We start from the raw sequence: 19,234 nt of genomic DNA on the forward strand, positions 1-19,234 counted from the left end.
CCCCATACTCCCTTTGAAACGAAAATACTGTTGATCCTAGCCTTAATTGTACCCAGCGAGGGAGCATCCACAACCTCCTGGGGTAGAAAGTTCCAGATTCACAACACTTTGAGTAAAGCAATTTCTCTGCATCTCAGTCCTATGTAATTGTCCCTTTACCCTAAGACTGTGCCTGTGTTTTGGATTCCCCCACCAGCAGAAACAATCTTTCAGTGTTCACCCTGTCAAGCCCCTTCAGAATGTTGTTCATTTCAATGGGATCTCCTCTCATTCTTCTAATCTCCAGAGAATATAGGCCCAATTTATCTGGAAATTAATATTGCTGTTATCGATGAACACCAAAGTCATTCATAAGATATTGTTCTTTCCAAAAAATAGATTAACATTGCAACAAAAGTGCCCAGACGAATGTCATACAAATATATTAGGTGTTCGTCCATTAATATCAGTGACGATAATTTCTAGCTTGCGATGTGGTTACTACAGAACCTAAAGAGTGAGTCATTTGTACAGTTAGTCTGTAATCTGATATTGGGATCAGATTTCTTAAGAATATTGATGGATGTAGGAATGAAATGGGGAACAAAGTGCACTCCGAGCAGGATGAGTAAAAAATGTTTAAGGCCCTGAATGTTAACAAGGAACAATTTTCTGACATCATCAAACACTGTTGAATTTTTGCCAAACAAGGCACTATTGGTAGTATCAATTTGGTGCCACCTATTAGTAAAACAGTAGAATTTCAACATAATCAACAATGTCAGTGTTCAACATGTAGTTAGTTACATTGCAAAGATCATCAAAGTTTGCAGATGATAACATTAGAAAGTGTTGCAAATTGTGTGGAGGATATTTGTAGATTTCAACACGACACAGACTGAGCAAATGGGAGAACGCATGGCAGATGAAATTTAATTCAGAGAAGTATAAAACGATGCATTTTGGTAGGAAGAACAAACAAAGGCAAAGTAAAATTTTAAGAAAACAATTCCAAAGGGTTCAGGAGCAAAAGGACCCAGAGATATGTGCATAATCATTGAAGGACAGATTGAGAAAGCAGTTAATTGGACATATGGGGTCTGGAGCCTTATAAATAGAGATTGCAAAAGCGAAAAAACTATAATAATAAATGGTATGATTTTGAGTTGAGTGTGGGCAAGGAAGGCCGAGCAAGTTAGGAGAGTGTTCATGGAGAGGGAACAATGGGGGTTTGGCAACCAGTGTAGGCAGCACTTTGGTTTGGACGGCATGTCTTTGCAGGCGCCGAGCAGTGATAATCATAGATTTGCGCCGGCGGGGCTGGAAGCGAGTTTCCAGGGGTGGCGGCAAGTAGGGATAAAATGTTTCAGGGATTTATTCGTTGGGAGAAAGTTTGCACACCTGGAGGAGCTAGAGGGCACGTATCAGTTACCAAAGGAGAATAGATTCAGGTGTCGGCAGGTGACAAACTTTGTTAGGAAGGAGGTACCATAGTTTCAGAGACGGTTGCTCCCGCGCTGTCGGATAAGCTTCTATCTGAAGATGAAATTGTGGAGGGCAGAATGGCAGACATGTATGGGGAATTGATGGAGAGGAAGAGCACGCCCTGTGGAGGAGATTAGGCTAAGTGGAAAGGTAGGTGGGGGCTGGAGTGTGGAGGGAAGCTTTATGAAGGGTGAATGCATCCTCGTCGTATGCAAAGCTAAGCCTTATTCAGTCTAAGTTGGCGCACCGGGCCCAAATGATGGTGTCGACTATGTGTTGGCTCTTCTTGGGAGTGAAGGAGAGGTGTGGGCCGTGTGCACGAAGTTGAGGGGATTCTGGAAGGGCTTTTCAGAGGTTATGGCAACGGTATTGGGGGCGGAGACAGCTCGGAGTCCGGATGTGGCGCGGTGGAAGCCGTTTATTGACTTCTTTCAGGAGGATTAAGCCATCAGCAAGAAGTGGTTGGGGGGGGGGGGGGTTTGACTTTAGTTTAGCATGGGTTGTAGTCTCTGGTTGGGGGGGGGGAAGGGGGGAATTAAAAATGGAAAAAGGCGGATGCCGGGGTTAAGTGGTGGTTTCGGAGGGGTTTTGTGGCCTAGTGTGGTGGTTGGGGCTTGCATTTCCGTTGTCCTTTTGGTGTTACCGTTTTGTGTTTGTAAATATTTAACAAATGTTGTAAAAAAAGTTAATTTCAATATCAAGGGAAAAAAATATATTATTTAGAAATTGGAAGTTCAACATAAAGGGCAGCACGGTGGCACAGTGGTTAGCACTGCTGCCTACGCCGGTGAGGACCCGGGTTGGATCCCGACCCCAGGTCACTGTCCGTGTGGAGTTTGCACATTTTCCCGTGTCTGCGTGGGTCTCACCCCCACAACCCAAAGATGTGCAGGTTAGGTAAATTGGCCGTGCTAAATTGCCCCTTAGTTGGAAAAAAAAATAATTGGGTACTCTTTAAAAAAAAAAAAAGGAAATACAACAGATACAAAGCACACCAATATAGCAGTGAGAGGTTGCATTAAATCCAAATAGGTGTTGGTGCCACTGTTAAATATGTGAAGATTCTTCAGCAGTTTCTCCAATGAAAATCAATTCTTAATTTCATTTTTACTTTCAAGTTAAGGAAATTTTTGCTCCTCAATATTGGATGTTGGCTAAGAAGCTTGGTAATTTAACAATACTGCAGGAGCTAAGAGAGGTGATAGTGAAGTCAAGATCGGTGCTTTCAAAATGAAGTTGTTGACGGACAAAATATAGAACAGAAATAGGAGGGGGAAAAAGGAAATAGGAGGGGGCAAAGGATAGATCCTTGGGGGACGCCAGAGGTAATAATGCAGGAGCAAGAAAAGCCATTTCAAGTGATACTCTTAATGCACTTATAGAGATAAGAATGGAACGAGGTGAGAGCAGTTCCATCTAGGAGAGGCATTGGAGGAGGATGGTGTAGTCAAATGCTGCAGACGAGAGAAAGAAGGGAAGTTTATTTCTGTTACATTCAAATAGGATGTTCTTCGTAACTTTGGTAAGAGCTGTTTTGGTACTGTGGCTGGGGGAGTGGGTGAGAAACATGATCGGTGGGATTCAAAGATGGAGTTCTGGAAAAGATGGGCATGAATTAAGGACAAGAGAAATGGGAGCAGCAGTGAACGATTGGCTTATCGAACTGGTTCCACCGTTCAATATGATCATGGCCAATCTTTGGTTTCTACTCCACTTTCCCACCCGGTCCCCATTTGGGAGGCGACATGTATTCTACCAAGAGTGGAGGAAAAGGGGCGTCATTCTCCGACCCCCCGCCGGGTCGGAGAATGGCCGTTGGCCGCTGTGAATCCCGCCCCCGCCGAAGTCTCCGGTACCGGTTGGCGGGACCCCCCGCTCAATTCTCCGGCCCGGATGGACCGAAGTCCCGCCCAGAAATTGCCTGTCCCACCGGCGTAAATCAAAGCTGGTATTTACCGGCGGGACCAGGCAGCGTGGGCGGGCTCCGGGGTCCTGGGGGGGGGCTCGGAGCGATCTGACCCCGGGGGGTGCCCCCACGGTGGCCTGGCCCGCGATCGGGGCCCACCGATCCGCGGGCGGGCCTGTGCCGTGGGGGCACTCTTTCCCTTCCGCCTCCGCCACGGCCTCCACCATGGCGGAGGCGGAAGAGACTCTCCCCACTGCGCATGCGCGGGAAACTGTCGGCGGCCGCTGACGCTCCCGCGCATGCGCCGCATTTCCGCGCCAGCTGGCAGGGCAACAAACGCCATTTCCGCCAGCTGGCGGGGCGGAAATCCCTCCGGCGTCGGCCTAGCCCCTCAATGTTGGGGCTCGGCCCCCAAAGATGCGGAGCATTCCGCACCTTTGGGCCGGCGCGATGCCCGTCTGATTGGCGCCGTTTTTTGGCGCCGTTTTTGGTGCCAGTCGGCGGACATCGCCCCGTTGGGGGAGAATTTCGCCCAGTGAGAGCAAGATGGATAGAATTCCAATTAGAAGGCCAAAATGGAACAAATTAAGATATAATGATAGAGGAGGCTGCAGAGATAGGAACAGTAAAGAAAGAAATGACGAAATGTTTTTACCAAGAACTAAGATACTTAGAGGATAGGGAAACAGTGGAAGTGAGGCAAAAAGGAAAGAAGAAAAAGACAATAATTTCGGACTGTTCTCATATGACATTAAATAGTGGCTATTTGTAGGCTTTTTTCAGAGAGATTGGGGGAAGGATTACGTCATTCATATGGGGCGGGAAGGTGGCCAGAGTTAGAAAAGTGCTTCTGCAGAGGGGAAGGCAGGCAGGGGGTTTGGGTCTTCCGAACCCGATGTATTACTACTGGGCGGCGAATGTGGAGAAGGTGCAGAGCTGTGTCAGAGGGGTTGATTCCCAGTGGGTCAGAATGGAGGAGAGTTTGTGCAGGGGGTCGGGATTGAAAACACTAGCAACACGTGCCGCTCCCGATTGCCACGGGGAAATACGCAGGGAGTCCGATAATAATAGCTTCATTGAGAATTTGGAGGCAGTTTCGCCAACATTTCGGGTTGGGGGCAGGGTCAAGGGAAATGTCGATTTGGGGGAACCACAGGTTTGAGCGAGGGAGGTGGGCTGGAAATTTTCAAAAATGGGAGGAGAAGGGGATTAAGACATGGAAAGATTTGTTTCTTAGGGGTCGGTTTGCAGGATTGAAGAAGCTGGAAGGGAAGTATGGGCTGAAGCAGGGGGAAATGTTTAGATACATGCAGGTTCGAGATTTTGCCAGAAAGGAGATACAGAACTTCCCGAAGAGGCCGGCCTCCACATTGCTGGAGGAGGTTCTGACGGCAGGGGGATTGGAGAAGGGGGTAGGGGGAAATGTTTAGATACATGCAGGTGGACTTCCGGGTGCGGCGATGACCAGCTGAGTCGCACGTTTCGGCAGCTCCCGGTGAAACGGACTTTTGGGCTCTTGATAGGAGCCCCAACGGCAATTTTGACGGCTAAAAACACTGTGCGGTAAACCAGAAGGGAATCCCCCCTGGATACGAATGGAAAAAGGAGGAGAAAGTGGCCGGATTGCAGTGGATCCTTTAGAACAGCGGCAAGGAAGACAAGCAAAAACCAGATGGCGTCGGAAGGTGGCAGTTTAACATGGGGCCCTGAACAACAAGAGTTCTTGAAATGCTGTGTGGAAGAGTTCAAAAAGGAAATGAAGAAAGAGCTGTTGGCCCCGATACTACAGGCGATCGAAGGGCTAAAGGAGGAACAAAAGACCCAGGAGCGGGAGCTTCGGGTCGTGAAGGCAAAGGCAGCCGAGAATGAGGACGACATACAGGGCCTGGTGGTGAAGACGGAGACGCATGAGGCACATCAGAAACGATGTGTGGAAAGGTTGGAGGCACTGGAGAACAACGCAAGGAGGAACAACTTGAGGATTCTTGGTCTTCCTGAAGGTGCGGAGGGAGCGGACGTCGGGGCATATGTGAGCACGATGCTGCACTCGTTAATGGGAGCGGAGGCCCCGGCGGGTCCGTTGGAGGTGGAGGGAGCATACCGAGTGATGGCGCGAGGACCGAGAGCAGGAGAAATTCCCAGAGCCATAGTGGTGAGATTCCTCCATTTTAAGGATAGAGAAATGGTCCTTAGATGGGCAAAGAAAACTCGGAGCAGTAAATGGGAGAACGCGGTGATCCGCGTTTATCAAGACTGGAGTGCGGTGGTGGCGAGAAGGAGGGCGAGCTTTAATCGGGCCAAGGCGGTGCTTCATAAAAAGAAGATAAAATTTGGAATGCTGCAACCGGCAAGACTGTGGGTCACATATCGAGGGAGGCACCACTACTTTGAGATGGCGGATGAAGCGTGGACTTTTATTGTGGAAGAAAAACTGGAATGAGCAGGTTATTAAAAAGAACGTTTGAACAAAGTGGTGGGGCGAATGTGGGGGGCGAAGAGGGGGGTTAAAAAGGGGGGGAAAGAGGAGTTTTATGTACTAATCCTGCGATGTGGTAACTTTTCTCTCTTCCACAGGTGGTGATGGGGGGAGGAGGGGAGGTGGAGGAGATGGGGCGTTGGCCATTGGGGGCGGGGCCAAGGGAGAAGCGCGGGCTTGGTTCCCGCGCTATGATAATCATGGTGGGATTAAGAAACAGGAAGTAGGGGGCGTCGCACGGTGCAAGCCGAGGTCACGGGGGGAAGCCGAGGTCGGCCAGAGTTTGCTGACTTCTGGGAGCAACATGGGGGGAGTAATTACGCTAGCGGGGGATCTAGCGGGGGGGGGTGGGAGGGGGGAATTACTGGGTTGCTGCTGTTGGGGAGAGGGGGGAGCTGGTATGGGAGGGGATGGGCGGGGGGGGGGCATCGCCTGGGGGAGATACAGCTGCGTGGGAACCGGGTGAGGAGCTGGAAAAAGGAGATGGCTAATCGACAAGGGGGGGTAGGAAGCCCCCCAACCCGGCTGATCACGTGGAACGTGAGAGGGCTGAACGGGCTGATAAAGAGGGCACGGGTACTCGCACACCTTAAGAAACTTAAGGCAGATGTGGTTATGTTACAGGAAACGCACCTGAAACTGATAGACCAGGTTAGGCTACGCAAAGGATGGGTGGGGCAGGTGTTCCATTCGGGGCTAGATGCAAAAAACAGGGGGGTGGCTATATTAGTGGGGAAGCGGGTAATGTTCGAGGCAAAGACTATAGTGGCGGATAACGGGGGCAGATAAGTGATGGCGAGTGGCAAACTACAGGGGGAGACGGTGGTTTTGGTAAACGTATATGCCCCGAACTGGGATGATGCCAATTTTATGAGGCGGATGCTAGGACGCATTCCGGACCTAGAGATGGGAAAGCTGATAATGGGGGGAGATTTTAATACGGTGTTGGAACCAGGGCTGGATAGGTCGAAGTCCAGGACTGGAAGGAGGCCGGCAGCAGCCAAGGTACTTAAAGATTTTATGGAGCAGATGGGAGGTGTAGACCCGTGGAGATTTAGCAGACCTAGGAGTAAGGAGTTCTCGTTTTTCTCCTATGTCCATAAAGTCTACTCGCGAATAGACTTTTTTGTGCTGGGTAGGGCATTGATCCCGAAGGTGAGGGGAACGGAGTATACGGCTATAGCCATTTCGGATCACGCTCCACACTGGGTGGACTTGGAGATAGGGGAGGAAACAGGAGGGCGCCCACCCTGGAGAATGGACATGGGACTAATGGCAGATGAGGGGGTGTGTCTAAGGGTGAGGGGGTGCATTGAAAAGTACTTGGAACTCAATGATAATGGGGAGGTCCAGGTGGGAGTGGTCTGGGAGGCGTTGAAGGCGGTGGTTAGAGGGGAGCTGATATCAATAAGGGCACATAAAGGGAAGCAGGAGAGTAAGGAACGGGAGCGGTTGCTGCAAGAACTTTTGAGGGTGGACAGACAATATGCGGAAGCACCGGAGGAGGGACTGTACAGGGAAAGGCAAAGGCTACATGTAGAATTTGACTTGCTGACTACGGGCACTGCAGAGGCACAATGGAGGAAGGCACAGGGTGTACAGTACGAATATGGGGAGAAGGCGAGCAGGTTGCTGGCACACCAATTGAGGAAAAGGGGAGCAGCGAGGGAAATAGGGGGAGTGAGGGATGAGGAAGGAGAGATGGAGCGGGGAGCGGAGAGAGTGAATGGAGTGTTCAAGACATTTTATTAAAAATTATATGAAGCTCAACCCCCGGATGGGAGGGAGAGAATGATGGGCTTCTTGGATCGGCTGGAATTTCCCAAGGTGGAAGAGCAGGAAAGGGTGGGACTGGGAGCACAGATCGAGGTAGAAGAAGTGGTGAAAGGAATTAGGAGCATGCAGGCGGGAAAGGCCCGGGGACCGGATGGATTCCCAGTCGAATTCTATAGAAAATATGTGGACTTGCTCGCCCCGGTATTGACGAGGACCTTTAATGAGGCAAAGGAAAGGGGACAACTGCCCCCGACTATGTCTGAAGCAACGATATCGCTTCTCTTAAAGAAGGAAAAGGACCTGCTACAATGCAGGTCCTATAGACCTATTTCCCTCCTAAATGTAGATGCCAAGATCCTGGCCAAGGTAATGGCAATGAGAATAGAGGAATGTGTCCCGGGGGTGGTCCACGAGGACCAAACTGGGTTTGTGAAGGGGAGACAGCTGAACACGAATATACGGAGGCTGTTAGGGGTAATGATGATGGCCCCACCAGAGGGGGAAATGGAGATAGTAGTGGCGATGGATGCCGAGAAAGCATTTGATAGAGTTGAGTGGGATTATTTGTGGGAGGTGTTGAGGAGATTTGCTTTTGGACAGGGGTATGTTAGATGGGTGCAGCTGTTGTATAGGGCCCCGATGGCGAGCGTGGTCACGAATGGACGGGGATCTGCATATTTTCGGCTCCATAGAGGGACAAGGCAGGGATGCCCTCTGTCCCCATTATTGTTTGCACTGGCGATTGAGCCCCTGGCGATAGCGTTGAGGGGTTCCAAGAAGTGGAGGGGAGTACTTAGAGGAGGAGAAGAACACCGGGTATCTTTGTATGCGGACGATTTGCTACTATACGTGGCAGACCCGGCGGAGGGGATGCCAGAAATAATGCGGATACTTGGGGAGTTTGGGGATTTTCAGGGTATAAATTGAACATGGGGAAAAGAGAGTTGTTTGTGGTGCATCCAGGGGAGCAGAGTAGAGAAATAGAGGACCTACCGTTGAGGAAGGTAACAAGGGACTTTCGTTACCTGGGGATCCAGATAGCCAAGAATTGGGGCACATTGCATAGGTTAAATTTAACGCGGTTGGTGGAACAAATGGAGGAGGATTTCAAGAGATGGGATATGGTATCCCTGTCACTGGCAGGGAGGGTGCAGGCGGTTAAGATGGTGGTCCTCCCGAGATTCCTCTTTGTGTTTCAGTGCCTCCCGGTGGTGATCACGAAGGCTTTTTTTAAAAGGATTGAAAAGAGCATCATGGGTTTTGTGTGGGCCGGGAAGATCCCGAGAGTGAGGAAGGGATTCTTACAGCGTAGCAGGGATAGGGGGGGGCTGGCACTACCGAGCCTAAGTGAGTATTATTGGGCCGCTAATATTTCAATGGTGAGTAAGTGGATGGGAGAGGAGGAGGGAGCGGCGTGGAAGAGATTAGAGAGGGCGTCCTGTAGGGGGACTAGCCGACAGGCTATGGTGACAGCCCCATTGCCGTTCTCACCGAGGAACTACACCACAAGCCCGGTGGTGGTGGCTACACTGAAGATTTCGGGACAGTGGAGACGGCATAGGGGAAAGACTGGAGCCTTGGGGGGGGTCCCCGATAAGAAACAACCATAGGTTTGCCCCGGGGGGAATGGATGGGGGATATGGAATGTGGCAAAGAGCAGGAATAACGCAACTGAAAGATCTGTTTGTGGATGGGAAGTTCGCGAGTCTGGGAGCGCTGACCGAGAAATATGGGTTGCCCCAAGGGAATGCATTCAGGTATATGCAACTGAGGGCTTTTGCGAGGCAACAGGTGAGGGAATTCCCGCAGCTCCCGACACAAGAGGTACAGGACAGAGTGATCTCAAAGACATGGGTGGGGGATGGTAAGGTTTCAGATATATATAGGGAAATGAGGGACGAAGGGGAGACTATGGTAGATGAACTAAAAGGGAAATGGGAAGAAGAGCTGGGGGAGGAGATCGAGGAGGGGCTGTGGGCAGATGCCCTAAGCAGGGTAAACTCGTCGTCCTCGTGTGCCAGGCTAAGCCTGATTCAGTTTAAGGTATTACACAGGGCGCATATGACTGGAGCACGGCTCAGTAAATTTTTGGGGGTGGAGGATAGGTGTGCGAGGTGCTCGAGAAGCCCAGCGAATCATACCCATATGTTTTGGTCTGCCCGGCACTACAGGGGTTTTGGATGGGGGTGACAAAGGTGCTTTCAAAAGTAGTGGGGGTCCGGGTCGAACCAAGCTGGGGGTTGGCTATATTTGGGGTTGCACAAGAGCCGGGAGTGCAGGAGGCGAGAGAGGCCGATGTTTTGACCTTCGCGTCCCATGTAGCCCGGCGCAGGATATTGTTAATGTGGAAAGAAGCCAAGCCCCCGGGGGTGGAGACCTGGATAAATGACATGGCAGGGTTTATAAAGCTAGAGCGGATTAAGTTCGTTCCAAGGGGGTCGGCTCAAGGGTTCACCAGGCGGTGGCAACCGTTCGTCGAATACCTCGCAGAAAGATAGATGGAATGGAAAAAAGAAGGCAGCAGCAGCAGCCCAGGATCGAGGGGGGGAGGAACCAGAAGGACTCTCAGGGTTGTTAATATATACTGTATAGTATGTATAGGTCGTTGCGACAGTTAATTATATATTGGACTGTTAAATTATATTTTTGGAGAGTGTTACTTGTGATAAGGCAGTTGCCAATTAGGGTTAGTTAGTTTTCATTTTTGTTATTTATTATTTATTCATTTTTTGTTTATAAAATAGGTCATTGTTATTTGTGTTGTTATAATATTGTGTAAAGGATGCACAATGTACTGTGTTGGTTGACCAAAAATTTTCAATAAAATAATTATTTTTAAAAAAAATAGATACATGCAGGTTCGAGATTTTGGCAGAAATGAAATACAGAACATCCCGAAGGAGCCGGCCTCCACAGTGCTGGAGGTGGTGCTGACGACAGGGGGATTGGAGAAGGGGGTAGTGTCAGCGGTTTACGGAGCTATTTTGGAAGAGGAGAGGGCACCACTGGAAGGGGTCAAAGCAAAGTGGGAGGAAGAGTTGGGAGAGGATATGGAAGAGGGGTTCTGGTGTGAGGTGCTCTGGAGAGTGAATGCCTGCATCTCGTGAAGGTGGTATACAAAGCACACCTCACGAGGGCAAGGATGAGCCGATTCTTTGAAGGAGTAGAAGATGTGTGTGAACGTTGCGGGCGGGGCCCGCTAATCACGTTCATATGTTTTGGTCCTGTCCAAAGCAAGAGGATTACTGGAAGGAGGTTTTTAGGGTAATTTGTAAAGTGGTGCACGAGAAACTGGACCCGGGCCCCCGGGAGGCCATGTTTGGGGTATCGGACCAGCCAGGGTTGGAAACGGGACCGGAGGCAGATGTTGTAGACTTCGCCTCGTTGATCGCCCGAAGGCGGATCCTGATGGGTTGGAGAGCCACCTCTCCACCCTGTGCCCTGGCGTGGCAGGGGGGGATCTGTTGGAATTCTTGACTCTTGAGAAGGTTAAGTTTGAACTGAGGGGAAGGATGGAGGGGTTCTACAATTCATGGGCATTATTCATTATGCACTTTCAAGAACTGGATAACATCGAACATTAGGGGGGGTGGCGATGGGTGTTAATGGTGGCTATGGGTGATTCCGGATTCCTTTTTGTCATTTGTTTATGTGAACATATGGGCGAATGTTTTGGGTTTCAGGGGAGGATGGGATCGTTGTTATTGATATGGGGATTGACATATTTGTTACTGATTATTGTTGGTGGGAGAAAAAGGAGAATAAAGAATTTTTTTTTTTTTTAAAGTAGTGGCTATTTGTGTACCTTTGTTGCGAGCAGTTGCTGCTGAGAATCAATCTGTTGTTGTTGCCGTGTTGCCATTTCCTGTAATTCAGCAAGCGTCATGTCCATGCGTGGCCCACTAACCTGTAAACAATTAGGAAAATAGTATTTTAAATATCAAACTTCCAACTTTGCTCAGTGTAGACTTTAACAATAGCAACTGAGCTGTCATCCCTCATTTTCTTACCTATAATCCCTGCTTACAGTCCACATTACACCCTTCCACTATGAAGCTGTACTCTACACGGTTTACCTTTATAAATGAGGTGCAGCCTCCAGCCCTTTCTATCCTTTTCCAGCTTTTCAGAAAATGATGAAACCCATAACAACTATTTATGCTCTTATTTAGCAGATTTGCCTCATAACCCACTGTTCTTGATTAGTTTTATAAATGCATTCACTCATTTTATTTTAGGTACTGGGTTAATGCCCTCTTTTTTTTAAGATAATATTAACAGGTGTGTGTTGATGCCATTTGTTTTTACTTCAAACTGGTTTGACGGTCTTCCTCCTTTATTAGTAAACAGAAGTTCTTTACTTTTCAAACCACTGTCTGCCACATTTAACTGTTTTTGGAAAATATTTTTGAACTTGTAACGTTTTATATCAATAATTTACAAAACAAAACTAACACATGTATCAACACCAGTAAAAACACCAGCCTATAATTGTAACAATCCCTCCCTTAACAAAAATCCAACCCAAATCCTCCCCCAACCCCTTCCCCCCACTAACAGCTATCAGTGACCAATTCCTTAAAGTGCAATGTGAACGGATGCCATCTACGGTCAAACCCATCAATCAACCCCCTCACAGTGAACATCACCTTCGAGATACAGAAACTCCATCAAGTCACCGGGTAGCCATGCTGTGGCACTAGGTGGCGTTGCCTGCCTCCAACTCAGAATCTGCCACCTAGCAATCAACAAGGTGAATGCCAGGGCACCCGCCCCCGCACCTATCCTTAACTACAGCTGATCCGACACCTCAAACATCGCTAACTATTGGACAGGGCTCCAAATCCCAAATCAATATTCAGGATTGCCGATATGGTGCTGAAAAAAGGCTCCCAAGAAACCCTGGGACAGCATCAGAACATGTGAATGTGGTTCGCAGCCCCTCTCAAATACTGCTTGCACGTTTAGTTTGTACCCCGAAAAGGAGTCGAACCTCTGCAATATACTTATATTATCACCATAACTGGCCCCAAATTCCTTGCGCACAACAAAAGGTTGTCCGCATAAAGGGCACCCTATGTTCTCCTCCACCCCTCACAATTGTTCCCCACCTAACCGAGGCCCTCACAGTGATAGCCAACTGTGATCGCCAACGCAAACACAAGTGCAGACGTTGGACACCCTTGCCTCGTTCCCCCCTTGCAGCCTAAATGACCCTGAGCCACACACTGGCAGATGGAGCTTCGTATAACAGCCACACCCATGACACAAACGCAGGACCTAGCCCAAACTTCACCAGGAACTCAAAAAGATAGTTCCACTCAGCCCTATCAAACACTTTTTCTGCGTCCAGGGACACGATTATCTCCGGCTCCTGCCCCACCTATGGTGTAAGAACCACTTTGAGTAACTGCCTCACGTTGGACAACACTTTTCTGCCCTTCGCTATCTCTGGAGAACAGGGCTCCAACCTCAATGCCAAGACCTTAGCCAAAGCTTTGCAACCACATTGAGCAATGAAATCGGGCAGTGTCACCCACACTCTGTGGGTCCTTATCCTTAAAGAGGAGGGAGATGGACGCCAGCCCCAACATCTCCAGGAGAGAACACCACCCTAGTGAACCGTTAAACATCCCAAACACAAACGGGGCCAACTAATCCGCGAGCATCTTATTAAATTATATCAGAAACCTGTATGGCCCCACCACCTTCCTCGTCTGCATCTTTCCTCAAGCCGTACAGACCTCCTCCAATTCCAGCGGCACCTCCAACTCCTCCTGCAATTCAAACTCCAAATCCTCTAAGAATGCTACCATCCCCTGGCGGCTCAAACTTATGAAACCCCTCATAAAAGGGATCGAAAACAAGGACCCTGCTGGGAGCCACTTTTTGTGCATGTTGCTCTTACATGACATCACTGGAAGTGCCTCCACATAAACTTTAAGGGAGAGTATTGTACTCCCTTTAATAATTTTGTTCTCCTGTCTACAACTGATTCAATGTCCATCCTATTAACCACTGTATTAAATGATCTTACAGGCATGAAGTATTTGTGTATCCTCATTTCTGGGCTGTTTAAACACTGATCAAATGGCTCAATCCTATGGCACGGATTCTAGATGGTGAGTTGTCAACATTCGCCTTCATGATCCCTCTGAAACTGACCACAACTACGAACCACAACTTCAGGATTTAGTGCAAGTGCATGAATCCTGGAGTTGTGGTCTGTCACTCACTGCTCCACCACAGGCTGTGCTATGCCCTCCCCCAACCACCAGCCAGAGTCAGCAGTGAAATCATCTGATCTGGTGGGAACTTCCCATTTTCCACTCTTATATCACGGTTGTAAATTCCATATCACACCTTGCTCTTAACAGGTAAACTGGATTTCTTCTCATTGCGATCTGAGTAATAACTATTAACCAATAGTTTGGGACATTAAAAACTGTGTTATGTTTATGGAGTGTTGTTAAATGTCTTGTTACTAACTTTTGGTTGGTTCAATTGGCTCGGTTTTATAACCTTTGCTCTCGAGTCGCCAGGTATCTTTATGATACCGCCACGAGGTTCAAGTTCAAGTAATGATCAATAACTCAATACACCGATTAGTAAGATTCAAATCAAAGCACATTTATTATACATATGTAATCGCTACTCATGCATAAATGCTATGTCTAAGCTACTTCTACAACTAACAGGCCTATACTTAACTTCGGACTGGCCCACCAACAAATTGCCTTTCGTTCGGTTTCTGAGTCTGCGGGATTCGAAGTTGGTACGGATTGGTAGCTAGGAGCGCCTATCTCGTAGCGAGCATTGACCGAAGACTTACGGTCTCTCGGCGGCAGCTGCACCGGTCACTGTCAAGGGTTGGTTCGCGTTGCTGAGTGACCCGGTCAAGAAGAACGATTTGAACTTGGGGCTTAACTTTTATAGTCCCCAGGGGCTTCCCGCCTTTTGGGGCGGACCCTGTACCTGGTTCTAGGTGATTGGACTTTGTTTCAATCGCTTGGTTCGATTTCTCCAATTACTGGAGCGGTTCTCTGATCGATGGGCGGTATTGAGGTGTCCGTTAACCTCTTTTGTGTTGGCTCCAGCTGGCGCCGGGGAAGTCTGGCTTAGCTTTGTTTGTCCCAAATGTTGCGATTGTTCCCGGGGATTGCTTATTAGTATGCAGATGGCTGCTGGTATTGATGCTGTCTGGGCTTTTGCAGAGTTTAATACACAAAACTTGCACCTGCTGGTTTCTGCCTGTGTTGGCTGAATTTCCCTTCAGCCTTTGCTGTTCTCCATTTTAAATCGAGACTTGGCCAACTCAGGTGGCTACAGTCTTCATTAGGATTAATTACTAGACATCTTAAATTAAATTCTAAAATAATTTTAAAATACTTATTGATAATATTGCAGCTTGAACCTTCACTCCATAACTCCATATATCTTAACCTTTATTTTGATTGATATCACGTTTTTCAGTGATGAGTATTATTTGTGATTGGTTGCATGGAGAGCTCGATAACATCACTGCAGTTCCACAATGGAAATCCCTTTTACTTCCTCTGTCAAACTGGTCAGGTTCCATTTGTGGACCCCGTCCAATCATGAGCAATTTGGATCCCCAGGTAGGAAACTCCAATTAAAGAACACTACATTCAATTGCACACAGAGACAGGTAAATTTAATTGCCACAGGGATAGGTAGATCTTTTTAGCAAAAACATCTTCCAGGTCAGCATTTTCCCTTACTTTGCTGTGGACTGCAAAATCCATGTTGATATTCAGACATCTCCTCTTAGTAACTAATGATAAAGTAATAAATATCTGTGAGAGGACTTCTGGTTGCAGCTATGCGGAGCTAAGTCGCACATTCGGCGGCTCCTGCAAAAACATACTTTTGGGCTCTTTTCAGGGCCCCAACGGCACTTTTTGACGTTTCCCGGTGTGGGAAGGAGTCTACAAAGCTCCCCGTCAGTATATGGCTTCAACTAGGAGCGGGGCGACAAAAAAGGTGGTGGTGGACCCGAAGAAGGTGCGAGGGAAGAAGGGCAAAATAGCGGCGGGCGGAGACCAAGCAGCGTGGATGCAGTGGGCGGAAGAGCAGCAGGAGGGTATCCAGAGCTGCTTCAGACAGATTAAAACGGACCTGCTAGAGCCGATGAAGGCATCTATTGATGAACTGCTGGAGACACAGACGGCCCAGGGAGTGGCGATCCGCGAGGCTCGACAAAAGATCTCTGACAATGAGGACGAAATCTTCGGCCGGGCGGTAAAGGTGGAGGCGCACGAGGCGCTCCACAAGAAATGGCAGGAGCGGTTCGAGGAGATGGAGAATCGGTAGAGGCTGAAGAATCTGCGGATTCTGGGCCTCCCGGAGGGGCCGGACATGGGGGCCTATGTGGTCAACATGTTCAACTCGCTGATGGGAGCAGGGTCCTTCCAGGAGTCCCTGGAGCTGGAGGGGGCCCATAGAGTGCTGGCGAGGAGGCCCAAGGCTAACGAGCCTCCGCGGGCGGTGCTGGTGAGGTTCCATAGGTTCATCGATCGGGAGTGTGTGCTCAGGTGGGCCAAGAAGGAGAGGAGCAGCAGGTGGGAGGACGCGGAGGTTCGGATATATTAAGACTGGAGTGCAGAGGTGGCGAAGAGGAGGGCCGGGTACAATTGAGCGAAGGCGGTGATGTTTGGCATGTTGCAGCCGGTGCGACTGTGGGTTACCAACAAGGACCGGCACCATTATTTTGAGTCTCCGGAGGAGGCGTGGGCCTTTGTTCAGGCCGAGAAGTTGGACACAGATTGAGGGTCAGGACGGGCGATTGGGGACTGCGGTTGATATGCTATGTTTAATTTTGGTTTCGAGGGGGGGGGGGCCTTTGTATTGCTCCAGGTTTCTTTTTCTTTGTGTTTTTTCTCTTTTGGGTCAGTGAGGGTGGCTGGGGCGGGTTGGGCACTGTTTTGGTTGGGTTGGTCGGGGGGGGGGGGGGGGGCGCTCTTGGAGGGGAGGCCCGACTCAGGGGTGAGGGGACCGGGCCTGTAAAAGGAGCTGCGTCAGAGGTGGCGGGGCCTGGTAGGTGGGAAGCACGGGCTTTTTCCCGCGCTGAAAACTGGAAGGGGCGGGGCTGGGTGAGGGGGAGAGCCTATGGATGGGGACGGGAGAGGAGGGGGTGCCACACAATGGGAGGAGTCGAAGGCGAGGCGGGAGAGGCCGGAGTCAGCAGGAGTCAGCTGACTTGCGGAAGTGCAATGGGGGAGTAAATCAGCTAGGATGGGGGGGATCGAGTTGCTGCTACTATGGTCAAGGAAGAGCTGGAGCGAGGGGGGGGGGGGGGGGGTCGAGACGGGGGGGGGGTTGCCGCTGTGGGGAACGGGCCGTGTGTGGGATGCAGGCGCGTGGCTGGCCGAGGAGGGGTCATGGCTAGTCGGCGAAGAGGGGCGGGTAGCACCTTGATCCGGCTGATAACCTGGAATGTAAGGGGACTGAATAGGCCGGTTAAGCGGGCCCGCGTGTTCGCACACCTGAAGGGGCTCAGGGCGGATGTGGTTATGCTTCAGGAGACACACCTGAAGGTGGCAGACCAGGTAAGATTGAGGAAAGGGTGGGTAGGTCAGGTGTTTCACTCGGGGCTGGATGCCAAAAATAGAGGATGGCGATCTTGGTGGGAAAGGAGGTGTCGTTTGAGGCGTAGAGCATTGTGGCAGATAATGGCGGCAGGTACATAATGGTAAATGGTAAGTTGCAGGGAGAGAGGGTGGGACTGGTCAATGTGTATACCCCGAACTGGGACGATGCGGGTTTTATGCGGCGTATGTTGGGTCGGATCCCGGACTTGGAAGTGGAGGGCCTGATAAAGGGGGGAGACTTTAACACAGTGCTGGACCCGGCACTGGACCGCCCCAGGTCCAAGGCGGGTCGGAAGCCGGCAGCAGCTAGAGTGCAGAGGGGGTTTATGGACCAGGTGGGAGGGGTGGACCCTTGGAGATTTGCAAGGCCGGGGGCTAGGGAATTTTCATTCTTCTCGTATGTCCATAAGGCTTATTCCCGAATCGACTTTTTCATCTTGAGTAGGGCGTTGATAGCAAGAGTAGAGGATACTGAGTATTCAGCAATAGCCATTTCGGACCACGCCCCGCATTGGGTGGACTTGGAGATGGGGGAGGAGAGGGACCAGCGCCCGCTGTGGCGCTTGGAGGTGGGGCTGTTGTCGGACGAGGAGGTGAGCGAGCGGGTCCAAGTATAGAGAGGTACCTGGAGACCAACGACAACGGGGAGGTCCGAGTGGGGATGGTATGGGAGGCACTGAAGACGGTGGTGAGGGGAGAGCTGATCTCCATTAGGGTCCACAAGGAGCGGAGGGAGCGGGGGGGGGGGGGGGGGGGGGGGAGGCTGATGGGGGAGATGGTGAGGGTAGACAGGAGGTATGCGGAGGAGCCAGAGGAAGGATTGTTGAGGAAGAGGCGTAGCCTCCTGACCGAATTCAACGTGGTGACCACCAGGAAGGCGGAGGTGCAGTGGAGGAAGGCCCAGGGGGCGATTTAAGAGTATGGGGAAAAGGCAAGCCATATGCTGGCTTATCAGCTTCGGAAGCGGGATGCAGCTAGGGAGATCGGGGGAGTTAAGGACAGGGGAGGGAGTGTGGTGCGGAGTGGAGCTGGCATCAATGGGGTCTTCAGGGACTTCTACGAGGAATTGTACCGATCTGAGCCCCCACGGGAGGGAGGGAGGGATGGGCCACTTCCTGGACCAATTGAGGTTTCCAAAGGTGGAAGAGGGACTGGTGGCAGGATTGGGGGCCCCGATTGGGCTGGAGGAGCTGATCAAAGGGATAGGAAGCATGCAGGTGGGGAAGGCGGACACTTTCCCGGTCGAATTCTATCAAAAAATATATGGACCTGTTGGGCCCGCTGTTAGTTAGAACCTTCAATGAGGCAAGGGAGGGGGGTAGCCTTGCCCCCGACGATGTCCCGGGCACTGATCTCCTTGATCCTGAAGCGGGAAAAGGATCCCCTGCAGTGTGGGTCTTACAGACCGATTTTGTTGCTAAATGTAGATGCCAAGGTGCTGGCGAAGGTCTTAGCCACGAGGATTGTGTGCCGCAGATCATCCATGAAGACCAGACGGGTTTGTGAAGGGGAGGCAGTTGAACGCGAATCTGCGGAGGCTTTTGAACGTTATGATGATGCCGGCGAGGGAGGGTGAGGCGGAGATAGTGGTGGCGATGGACGCTGAGAAAGCCTTCGATAGGGTAGAGTGGGGGTACCTGTGGGAGGTGCTGAAGAGGTTCGGGTTTGGGGAGGGGTTTGTCAGGTGGGTTAAGCTGTTGTATGAGGTCCCGATGGCGAGTGTGGCCACAAACAGGAGGAGGTCCGAGTACTTTCGCTTGCACCGAGGGACGAGACAGGGGTGTCCCTAATCCCCCCTGCTCGGGGGGGAATTACGGGGGAACCACCGGTTTGCCCCAGGAAGAACAGGTAGAGGGTTTGCGGGGTGGCACAGGGCAGGGATACGAAGGTTGGGGGACCTGTTTGTGGACGGAAGTTCACGAGCCTGGGTGAGCTGGAGAAGAAGTACGGGCTCCCCCCGGGGAACATCTTCAGGTAATTACAGGTAAGGGCGTTTGCCTG

The 19,234-nt window shown here is 50.4% G+C and overlaps 1 protein-coding gene across 1 annotated transcript in view; it reads right to left on the reverse strand.

Moving 5' to 3' along the window:
* LOC140426486 (apoptosis-stimulating of p53 protein 2-like) overlaps positions 1–19,234 on the reverse strand; it is a 139,693-nt gene that overhangs the window by 68,291 nt on the left and 52,168 nt on the right. The window contains exon 5 of the mRNA XM_072511310.1: positions 11,428–11,529. Coding sequence (XP_072367411.1) covers positions 11,428–11,529 — 102 coding nt within the window. The remainder of the gene's footprint in view (positions 1–11,427; positions 11,530–19,234) is intronic.

The sequence above is a fragment of the Scyliorhinus torazame genome, chromosome 1 (genome assembly GCF_047496885.1).
Source record: "Scyliorhinus torazame isolate Kashiwa2021f chromosome 1, sScyTor2.1, whole genome shotgun sequence".
Lineage (NCBI taxonomy): Eukaryota > Metazoa > Chordata > Chondrichthyes > Carcharhiniformes > Scyliorhinidae > Scyliorhinus > Scyliorhinus torazame.